The sequence below is a fragment of the Drosophila suzukii genome (genome assembly GCF_043229965.1).
Source record: "Drosophila suzukii chromosome 2 unlocalized genomic scaffold, CBGP_Dsuzu_IsoJpt1.0 scf_2c, whole genome shotgun sequence".
Taxonomy (NCBI): domain Eukaryota; kingdom Metazoa; phylum Arthropoda; class Insecta; order Diptera; family Drosophilidae; genus Drosophila; species Drosophila suzukii.
Genome location: NW_027255896.1, coordinates 39,772,610 through 39,784,542, shown reverse-complemented (window position 1 = coordinate 39,784,542; position 11,933 = coordinate 39,772,610). Strand labels below are relative to the sequence as shown.

General features: G+C 38.4%; 2 protein-coding genes across 2 annotated transcripts; one reads left to right on the top strand and one right to left on the bottom strand.

The window, feature by feature from the left end:
- Nucleotides 1-1,855: 1,855 nt before the first annotated feature.
- On the bottom strand, nt 1,856-8,571 carry LOC139354488 (uncharacterized). Its single transcript, XM_070998727.1, has 4 exons — nt 6,984-8,571; nt 6,776-6,918; nt 3,226-6,711; nt 1,856-3,170 (listed from the first exon to the last, which is right to left on the bottom strand). The coding sequence occupies exons 3-4, from the start codon at nt 3,604-3,606 to the stop codon at nt 3,162-3,164; spliced, it is 390 nt and encodes a 129-aa protein (XP_070854828.1). The 5' UTR covers nt 3,607-6,711; nt 6,776-6,918; nt 6,984-8,571; the 3' UTR covers nt 1,856-3,161.
- A 1,493-nt stretch (nt 8,572-10,064) lies between these two features.
- On the top strand, nt 10,065-10,543 carry LOC139354489 (uncharacterized). The gene is made up of 2 exons (XM_070998728.1): nt 10,065-10,307; nt 10,382-10,543. The coding sequence occupies exons 1-2, from the start codon at nt 10,246-10,248 to the stop codon at nt 10,476-10,478; spliced, it is 159 nt and encodes a 52-aa protein (XP_070854829.1). The 5' UTR covers nt 10,065-10,245; the 3' UTR covers nt 10,479-10,543.
- Nucleotides 10,544-11,933: the final 1,390 nt, after the last annotated feature.

The window sequence follows — 11,933 nt, the reverse complement described above, 5'->3', positions numbered from 1 at the left end:
GGGCTTATACATCCAGATCAGCTGGGTTTTCTGAAATCGAGACTAATGGTCGAGAATTAACAACCGCCGAAATGTGACACACCAGGGTCCGCAACTCCTCAAAAGCTAAAACAGCGGCGCCAACAGCGCGGTAGAAATGTTGCTTAGCGATCTTCACAGCCGCTTCCCAAAGACCGCCAAAGTGTGGCGACCAATCAATAGCCAAAGTCCAACGTAGCTCTCTGGTGATCACTGCGGAGGAATAGGCGCCTTAGTTCGAGCAGCTTATTGCGAGCGCCAACAAAGTTGGTTTCATTATGAGACCAAATCTTCCGCGGCCTTCTTCTAGTGCATATAAATCGTTTGAGGCCATGTAGAAACGATACTGTAGAGAGATCATTTTACATTTTGCATTGCCGAACTTGATGACCAACCTTAAGACAATTTATGCAAAGACCGAGCCGTTTCGCTTCTTGAAGCCTGTTCGCAGGAGACAGTGTTTTAAAATTCTAACAATATGAAATGGAATGCCCCGCATCATTACAGAATATACAAATCCAAGGGTTAGCATTCGAGGCAACAAATGCTGATGTACGCGCATTGGGTATTCTGTTACTTCCCACCTGATTGGCCGGCGCATAGCTTGCCATGGCGAAATCCATAGTGTCCAACGCCCTGCATCGCTGCTCCAGAAATGATGCCATTGACTCCCACGTGGGAATTAAATTGACGAAGGCAGGTTTCTCTATACGCTCTTCCCACTTTGCCTGACTTGCCGGATCCAACTTTTGGAACAGGACTTGGACAATGATGCATCCTGCGATTTGTTCCGTCGTGCCCAGTCCTTTGAGAGCACGAATATGAGCGTTGAATTTATCGGACCGCTCCCGAAGTGTCGAGACGGAACAACTCTGCACCGCCTTAAGTCTCAGGATCTCAGTAATGTGTGTCTGAAAAACCAAACGTCGATTATCAAATCTATTGTGCAGGCACATCTAAAGCAATTGCGTAGTTGCCATCCGAAATTTCCAATGAGCGAATAGTTTCCAACGCTGCGTCACTCAGGCACGATCGTAGGTGCTGCAGCTTTTCTACGTTGGTGAGGTCCGGATGGCTATCTATGATCGTGGTAAACATAGAATAAAAGTCAGACCAATTTGCATAACCTCCATAGAATTTTGGAAGCTCCAGTGGGGGCAGCAATGCTGCCCTATGTCGAGGCCGACGCTGCTGGCGGCCGTAAACTCCCGGAGTGATGCCGTCAGCAAAAGTTGATTACGAAAGAAGCTGTGAGGCGCGATGACTTCAGAATTACGAGAATGTCATCAAATTTCTCACTTAAATCCTTTCAATTTCCTCGAAATCCAATTCTTCGAGCTCACCGAGCACCTTTTCAAATGTCTCATGAAGCTCATCAATCAACTCCAACCTCACATGAAGACCGGATTCGTCGCATGAAGTTAACGCCGCACTTGATAGGAAATCCACAAGCGCTCCACTCTGTTAAGTAAAGCCGTTGCCTTGCGCTTTAAAAATATTGCCCTGTTTGCATCAGCGGTAACATCGCCAAAAGTTCCAGTAGGCATGGCTACAACAACAACAGCAGACGAAATGCCCGAAATTCGGCTTCAGCGGGAAGATGAGCGCAAAGCAAACGAGGGAATAACAGCCCGTTACTTGGCTATGTACGCTTCTACATATGTAAAGATGAAAAGATTTTGCGCCTTATATGTAAATTTCCGCAATCACCAACTGCTATTTATTTAAAGCGCTCACTGCATTTAAGGCCTATGATTGTTTCTCCGCCAATGCACCGCAGCCGCAAGAACGAAAAAGTCAATAAATAGACTTATATGATTTGCACTTAGTATTATTTATGCACAAATCACGTCGGGGTCACCAATGTTGAACTAATAAGTTTTTTTTTTAGTTATTGCTAAATTAAAAAATACGAATTTCAGGTTGCTTTATCCTTGTTAACAATTTATTAGCGAGAGAGAGTACAGCAGGCGAGATGAAAGTGCATTTAATGTCGAGATCAGAATTCGTACTGACTTTACAAAGGGACAGCCAGCCGAATGCTGGGCCCAAGAATGCAAGTACACAAAAAACGAGAGAGCTAGATAGAGAGAGCTACTTTTCGCGATGCAATTAATATAAAAGATCGAATTAAGTTAATTAGCTGCTGCGGCTGCGTGACCCGACAGTTGACCTTTTTGAAAAATAGGATATAGGATGCAACTTCTTGCCTGCTTTTCGTTGAAAAAGTACCGCCCCAAACCCTAAAGCACTGGCATCGCAGTGTTACTCAACTTTGTCTTTGTGATCGTATATAGCTAAAACGGGCGCTTCCATCAATTTCGCTTTCAAATGTGAAAAACAATTTAATTCATCTTCCTCAAACTTAAATACCCTATCTTTTTTCACTAAATCGTTTAAGGGTTCGCTATTATTGAAAAGACTTTAATAAATCGGCGGAAATAAGAGCAGAGCAAAAAAAACCTTTGGACTGCTTGTACTTTAGTCGGAATTGGAAAATTTTTTATGGCTTTTAAACCCCTATCATCAGCTCTGATTCCATCGCATGAAATTAAATTTTAAAATTTTACTTTCTAAAGTTTCTTCTAAAATTTCACCTCCTAATTTTTCAACACCTACCAGTTCATACCCTAACATCTAATTTCCTAACTTTTCATTTCCTAATATTTCACTACCTAACATTTTATCCTCTAACATCTCATTCCCTAACTTTTCATTTCCTAATATTTCACTACCTAACATTTTATCCTCTAACATCTCATTCCCTAACTTTTCATTTCGTTCACACTCCAATTCTTTTCTTAAATTGCAAGGCACCTTATAAATTGACCCAATTTTTCTATCATCTTGGGTCTCAGTACTATCTACAGTTATTATATTTAAAGTTTCTTAATTAATTTCCAAGTCGCAGGCCTTCATAAAATCTCTACCCAGCACAATATTACCACCCATATATCCATCAGCCACAACAATTAAATTAAAAAAAAAAATTATTTCTTTTTTCATTATAAAACATAATATTTTTCCTTCGCTTTTCAAAAAGCTTTTGTTTAATCCGAAGAAAGTCTAATTATGTGCTTCTAATTTAATATTTCTCGGCACAACCGAATGTTTGATTAGCGATACTGGACTTCCTGAATCCATTAGGCATTCTGTAATAATTGGCTGGTTAGGGTTTTCAAAACAAAAAATTTTTAACAACCTTACATAGTTATTGACATCCTGCTTCTTATTTTGAGGACATCCGTTGATGAAATCATCGGTAGCTCCACATCCGTAGCACGTCCCTGGTGTTCTCTTCGGTTTGGCGCACTCTCTAGCCCAATGCCCATTTCCGTTGCAGTTGTAGCAACGCGTCTCCTCGCCGGATCGGTTTTTGGAAGACTGCATCTTGTTGCTCCCAGCAGCCCTTGTTGGCAGCATTATGTCAGCGAAAGCTGTAAGCATCCTTCCAGGTTTCTCAAAGCACTGTAACTTGGCCTGCGTGCGTAAATTAATCGTCGGTATGCCAACAATTAGTCCATCCAGTAGCTCGTCCTCCTCCATGTTGACATCTCGGGCCAGCCTGCTCTTCTCTTCAAAGTACATCGCGAATTTTTCATTCGGTTGCCACAGACGCGCTGCCTTTTAGTTTGCTGATCAGCAACTCTCTTCGCTGGGTGTCCGATAGGTCATACAACGTGGATATGTTGTCCCATTAGGAGATCCAGGATCGTACAGGAATCTTCTCGGCAAGTCCATCCCAATTTTTCGCTGGCTAGATTAAATCCAGCTGACGAAAACTCAGCCCTTCCCACGGGGCGCTGTGTCACGATTTCGTCAGAAGTTCGATGAGCATCTCTGCCATTGTTTCCACCGTAATCTGCGCAGCCAAGTTGTGGCAAGTTCTCGAAATTTCCTTGTACAATGTTTGTAGAACCGCTGCTTCGGTCGCCAACTCGCTCTCGCCTGTTCTCGGAATTCTCCGAACTGTTGGTTGCCATGCCATCTCGTTCTTGCCCGTTCTCGGAATTCTCCGAACCGCTGCTTGCCTTGCCATCTCGTTCTTGCTCGTTCTCGGAATTCCAGACACCGTTTTAGTTGTGTCACAGACAAGTCACTAATTTGCCTATCCATTTCACTTTTTTAATTTTTGAGTGTAAGTTATTATAGATTTTTTTCCTGGTATGTATCAGGATTCAGTTCACAATAAGTTTTTCGTTTTATGTCTTCTTTATTCGCACTCTCGGTTAAAACTAACTCGCTGCTCGCAGGCAACTCTCTTTTCAACCCCCGTTTTCAGGATCTCTTGAGAGAACCTCTCCTCTCTCGAGGATCGAATAGTGTGACCAGAGCAGATTCATATACTCTGCCCTGTTTATATAACTTTGAGTATAACAATATAATACTTAGAACTAGTGTATTGCATATAAGCTAGCACGCCTGTTACAATATATAATAGCCAGCCTGTTACAATGTTTAATTATTACCAAGTAAAAACGTAAAAGAGGAAGCTATGTTAATTTAAGACAGAAGAAAGATAAGAATAATAAACAATTTTAAAAAATCTACTGTTGAGCTGCGAATATATACATGGCCAGCGAGGACGCGTGATCGCCAGGAAGGCCTTGTCGTGGATCGGTTTAATTATTTTGAATCTAACAAAAATCTTATACGTTGGAGATGATTTGAATTTGAATTTGATGTAACCGAAGTCATGTTAAAATACTTAAATGAGCATAGCCCCTGTGGTTGTTTTGCAAAGTACAGTTATGTAAAAGAATAGAACGAAGGAGAAGAAGGAATGTGTGAGCGCTGGAGATTCAGTCTGTATCTGGTTTACGAGTGACGAACAACACATAGGCAACTTGATGTGCTTTCCCGATAGGAACCGAAATGACAGAATGAGAAGAATCACCACCTTCCTTCCACCTCGGTCATCTCCGACATACATTGTAGCGTGTAACGGTTGCATGAAATCGGGAATCTGCAGTTGCGGGGCACGCTATTAGGGTCCGGCACTTGCTCTTCGGCTTTGGGGGTGGAGGTCTTGCGCCTACAGATTCGCGTACTGACTACACATTATTATCACTAAGATCAGAAATAAGCGTGCTAGCGACAAGAGAGGATAGTAAACTGAACCCGGAAGAGAACGATAAATAAATTCAGGAATAAGTATTATAGGGACAGAAAAGTTTTGGAGAATGTTAGCTATGCGAATCCACGGATGGTATTGTGGTCGCGTATGGCCCTCCCAACCGATGATCACCACCTTAAAGCATGGCTTCGGTGACGTAAAAAAGGAAGCTATGTTAATTTAAGACAGAAGAAAGATAAGAATAATAAACAATTTTAAAAAATCTACTGTTGAGCTGCGAATATATACATGGCCAGCGAGGACGCGTGATCGCCAGGAAGGCCTTGTCGTGGATCGGTCAATTTTCCGTAGATAGCGGTACAAGTCATATTTAATATTTATAAAAAGAACATAGGGTATTTAAAAACAATAAGTCATAGGAAGATAATATTCATGATATAACAATGTATTTCACTAAATATAAATTTAAGCTTAATGAAATAGTTTTCGATAGAACTAGCTTGCCTGTAATATTTTTCTCTCTAGAAACTTCTTCAAGGGACTTTCTAAATTTATCAATTCATGTACTCAGGCAATTAGAGACTTTAAGATTTAATAGTAGGCGATCGTGATATATTCAACTTCTTTTGAAAATCGCAAATTAATTCATAGAGAATGAAAATAACTCAAGGTATTTTAATTAATTAATTGTTTTTAGTTCGGGGTTTATGTTTAAACAAGTTTCGTTCACTTTACGGATCGGCGAGAAATGTGAATAAAAATATATATATATGTGATTAGTTAGTGTGACTCACGGCATTTCCTCTAACGTTGAAGATCGATCTCCGGACGGGATGGGTTGGCTGTAATCTAAAGGGTAGCGATTTTTCTCGCCATGTAGAATTTAAAGGGCAAATAAACATTTCTCTCATTTCTCTTAGACGCGCGAACGATTTAAACTAAACTTGTAACCCGTACCTAATTCATCGTACTTCCTTGAATACTTTACAATAACAAATTTCTCATTTAAACCTAAAAAAAAAACTAGCTCTTCTTAAATTAAATTAATGCTTCTCGGCGTGCATTATCTCTTTTGACCCGATCGACTTGTTAATTTCTTTTAATTTGTTAAATATAACTATCGCTTTACATGGCGTTGCCACTTGAGGCTTTACGAAAAAATTATTGTTTGCTTTATGGTTTACATATCTTTGATTTCATTGATTTTCTTTCACATTAATTCTAAAATTCGGTTTTTCAAAGTACGATGGTTATATAACAGGGTTAGGACTGATCCAATATGAAAGTTAGTTTTTATCTCCATTAAGGTTAAACACGGTTGGCTAGTGTGCCATGCTAGGTTAAGGCCGTACACACACGCGGCGCTTTTACAAAATAAACGGGTATAAATCCCTAAATCTGCGGCAGCGATATTCCACTCGGAACCTCCCAGACGGATACGCGCACCCCTTAAAACTCGGCTGGTGTACGGATGCGCGGCATGATGGGCATCGTGACAGGTCCTCTTTATATAAACTGCTCTTCTTGGCCGGCACTACATGACCCGTAGATAGGTAGATAGTAGATAGGGGTACTTCAGGGCACTAATCTCTCCAAATCATACCTCGCGGGCCAACCTGACGATTGGGCATTTAAATTAATTACAGATATGGCGACATGTGTGTCTCAAAAAAACCATACCTGACGATTGGGCCCCGAGATTTGATATTGGCCTTCTTGAGGTGGTAAATCCTCCAGTAAATAGGCCGAATCAATAAGATGCGCCTTTGGCGGCAACTTGTGGCAGCACTGGCTGGGTTTTCCACCCGGAATATTAAAAATACCTGTAGAGAAATTTTGTTGGAGGTTAAATACTCCCCAATTTCTAAACAAATGCACTTGCACTTACTTTAAGCTGTATTCGCTGGCTAGCTTTTATAGCTGGCAGCCACACTGAGTGCTAAACACCACTTAGAATACTGGATGCCACTCAAAAATACTGGATGCCACTTAAAAAATATATATTTCGGGCTTTTAGCCTTTTAATGGAAAAAATTAAATTTTGAGCTGTTCGCACGTCCGTTTCTCTTGCTGGTTAAAATAAGAAGAACTTGACCGGAATCGGCTGGATACCAGCGAGGCTCTTGGCGGAAATATATATCATATGACGACCGACACAGGTGGTCACACTAGAACTTTCCAAGACAACCCTGGCTCAGCTGTTCAAAACTATCGAAATATCGAATATCCGACACAGGTGGCCTCACTAGAATTTCCCAAGACCACCCGGGCTCATCTGTTCAAAACTATCGAAATATCGAATAACCGTCACAGGTGGCCACACTAGGTCAAGCTTTGGTTTAAGCGGGTCCTATATAGTAGGCTTTTAGGCTGAACCTAGGTTCGCCAGTCGCTACAGGCGCCGTTACAACATATATTATTGCTCACCATTACTTGGGTCCGTCTAGCCATGTCCGTCTGCCCTTCCGTATTTCCGTCCGTCTGTCCGTCTGTCTGTCTATTTCTACGCAAACTAGTCTCTCAATTTTAAAGCTGGCGGAATGAAACCTTTCCAAGAGTCTTATTTCTATCGCAAATAGTAGTCGGATCGGACAACTATATCCTATAGCTCCCATAGGAATGATAAATAAAAAAGATTTTAAAATAAATGTAAAAACAAGAAAGAAAGCTAACTTCGGAACGTCGAAGTTTCTATACCCTGGCAGGTCGTTCCCGTGGGAGCATTGTATTGTAGAGAGCTTTCCGATTTTCAGGAAACTATAAACTAATTACAAGAATATTAAGATAGTGTTCCATTTCATGTTACTCCATATATTCTTACCGAAAACGAAATATATCGGTCTATGTATTTTTTTGACATTAATTATCCAATCGTTCCTATTTGAGCTAAATGATAAAGTCGTCTGATTTGTTTCAAGTTGTATTCCAAATTGTGATATATAAAAAAACAAGGAAGGAAGTTAGCTTCGGCAATTAAATTATTAAATTTAATTCGAAATTCTTAAAAATACATAAAATGATAGTCCCAATAATATAAGATGAAATGTCCTATGGCAGCTATATGATATAGTCGTCCGATTTTGATAAAATTAAATTCGAAATTCAGAACTAATTAAAAAATGTTATTTCCAAGCGTAAAAAAAAAGACATAAAAAAACACCAAAGACATAATTTTTAAAAAAATATTTTTTCGATTATTCCTATGGGAGCTTTAAAATAAAGTTGTCCGATCCGACTAGTTCCGACTTTTATACTATCTGCAAAAGAAAGAAGACTTTAAGAAAAGTTTCAGCCCGATAGCTTTAAAACTGAGAGACTAGTTTGCGTAGAAACGGACTTATAAAACGAAATATTGTTGGTACTTAACAATTTAACTAATGCTTATCGTTTTTTTAACCGGTCAGTTATTTTTAGTACTTGTCATAGGAAGAAACATAGAAATATTTTTACAACAAATGTTTTATAAAAATCGGGATTTAGTTCAAATTTTGACATCATTATCAGGTTATACTCATAATTTCACTAAATCGAAACAAAATTAAATTTAAAACTTACAATTTTTTTTCTTTTTATTCATCATTATCTTTATCACAATTGTCAGAGCAATCAAATATATTTGCATACTCCTTATGAGAATAAGCAGGACTTTTTAAAAGTTTTAGAGCCGATTTTGGTATTTCTTGTATTTTTTTGAGGAGTTTTGAAATTACTAGAAACCAAAGGATCTGAGCTGAGTAGCAATCTATTAAACACACAATATTTTAAAAATATTTAATTTCATTTCATTTCATTTTCTTTGTTTTGCTTAAGACACACACATGTAACGTAGGACCTCACCAACAAATAAATATCACCATTGTTTCACATTTCTAAGATATCACAATAGCTCTAAAACACGAACTCAGCACAATTATAAGAACATATTTGACGCGAGGAACACAACATAAATACCTCCGGCATCACTTTCCATTATAAAGATATTAGAATTGGTCTAAAAAAATTAATTGAAACGCTCGCCGCAAAGTAAAAACAAAAGTAAATTGAACAGCTGATTAGTAATATAACTAGGGATTCATGTTGTACGTGCGGGCCAAAAACCAAAGCTTACGATATTTGAAAAATCGACAAAATCTTTGTTAACTAACATATGACTCTCTCAGAAGAGGCTCAAAAGAGCATTCTAGTTTTTTCAGAAGTTAAAAATCGAAATTTTATTGACTATTTCTTAAAAAAAAATTGTAACTATGAACTAAAACGTCTTCTTTTTTTATTATGCTAAGAACTGGATTATATATAAAAAAATAAAAAAAGCTTTGTTGCTCTTAGAACAGTCAAAAAGTATAAAAATGCCATTTCCCATTGGCTAAAATTATATTTTAAAACGGGAATTTTTTAAAAATGTAGTAGAATAACTTATCTTTACAGACTTTTTCTTTCTGATTTGTATGCAGAATTTAGTTGTTTTCAAAGGTACAATTCAAGAAATTTGAAAATCTTAAAAAAAAACATTTTGGCAGTGTTTTGTTTTAGTTGCCCCATATTGGGGACTCTTGGCCTATAGTACAAACTGCAGTGTCTACAGTATATTTCACTGCTACTAGGTTGACTCATGACCGATTGTACAGCCTGCAGTGTCTGCAGTATATTGCTGACAGACTGACAGACTGACAGACTGAAAGACTAACAGACTGACAAATTGACAGATTGAAAGATTGACATATTGACAGACTGACAAAACTCCAGAAATCACCTAACCTTGAACAAAAACTAAACTTATAGCCTAGTATTCAGATCGTTTGTCATTAAACACAGCTGCTTGACAGTAAGACCATGGTACATGCATTGCGGTACATGCATTTTGAAGACATCGGTCACACTACAAGGAAAAAGATTTTTTGACTAGTGAAACTCTTAGCCGATCTGAGTACTAGGCTTTATGGAAGAAAGTTGCTAAAGCGGAAACAAACTCTGTGTGAATAGGCTATTAGGTTCGAAATTGCAAGAAATGTAGTAGTGGCGATACTATCACTGTTCTTCTTAAACTGTCGAATGTGCAAGGTTACATAATCATCGAAAGTAAAATGTGCCGTCGATAGTTTATCAAAATGATGTAATTTTCTCGGATTTGTTTAATATTCAGAGATATCAAGATGGTGAAGTTGTCAAACCCCATAAATATGTTGCGTAAAATCTACAACAACGAATTCCAATGGTGAGTTTGAAAAATAATTTAAATCGATCACATAAATTAAATTTTACTAACTAATGTTGCCAAATTTCACGCAGGATGCTGGTCAAGAGCTATGGACTGTTTTTTGTGGGTGTACGTCTGGCCAAAGAGTTCGTGGGTGTGGAGCTGATGCCGGCGCTGGGACCATCCTAGTCATAAAAGTAAAACAACCTATGTACAGCTGTGTTCATTAAAATAGCAGTGTGACAGAAGCGAAACTATATAACGGTTTATTATCATAGTCCTTTTTGTTAGTTAATCACTAGTACATTTTTTTTGTAGAATGGATCATAGAGATACAAAACAAGCAAAAACCCCATTAGATTTGGTCTGTTTTTGTGTTATTTTCATATTTTTGAACACGGGCACCACATTTTGGCTGTTCACTGAAATAGCAGTTTTAGATTTTGTTCCAGGAAAAGTCCCGAAAATGTTTCTAATTTGGTGAAAATTGGGTTTAATGAATTCCATTATTATAAATTTAACCCTAATACAATATAACTATAGACGAAAATTAACTTAAGTGGGTAAAGTACTCATTGCTTCGAGGGAGAAAAGAAAAATGATAAAGCTTTGAAAGGAGGGCAAAACGTATCATATATTCAGTGACCCTTAAAATGTCCAGCCAATATGGTTTACAATGCCTTAAATTACGAACCCAAGCCTGAAAAACGTTATGCGATACGGAAAACCACAATTGTAGAGGACGTACACAAAGTGCGCTACAGCAAGGCTTGTCCTTTTGCATCCTGGTGGATTATAAAAGCGGATGTGAGCTTGGGAATCTGTGATGGCACTATTCTCCGAGGTATGTTAGATCAAAATTTTAATGCTAGAAGTCCACGAAAGGAGCCATTACTTGGTAAAAGACACCGCAAAAATAGGTTTAGGTTTGCCAAAAGCCACTTGAACTAGCCACTTTCAAAAGGTCGATTTATCCTTTGGACAGATGAGTCTTAGCTGGTGTTTTTTGGTGAAACATGTTAAAAATAGTATTTTCGTCGTCCACCAAATACCGAGTACCACCCAAACCATACGGTCAAGACTGTTAGGCAGGTGACCTTAAAATCATGGTATGGGCATGTTTCTCTTACAGCGGTGTGGGCCCCGTACGTTCGATCGATGGGATCATGGACCAACGTGATTACGTAAATATACTGAGAAACGTCATTCTGTCTTATACTGATGATGAAATTTCCTTAATAAGAACATTTCAGCAGGACAATGATCCTAAACACACCAGCAAATTGGCCAAGGAGTGGATTAGCAGAAAAAACAAATTCACATAATGCCGTGTCCAGCACAGTCCTCTGATTTAAATCCGATTGAGAATTTATCGGGGGACATAAGCGTTTTTGCCAAGTTGTGCAGGAGGGATGGGGTCAGATTTCCCGCAAACGTTGCGAGGACTTAGTGGACTCCATGCCACGTAGGTGTTAGCCTGTAATAGCCAATAAAGGCTATACAACAAAATATTGGGTCGTTATCAAATCGATATTTAGTAGGATTAAGTTATTTATTATTTGATATTATCCATATTTGCTAAGACATTGAAGTACCGAACAAGAAAAAAAAGGTAAACTATTAAAAAAATAAACAATTTAAACT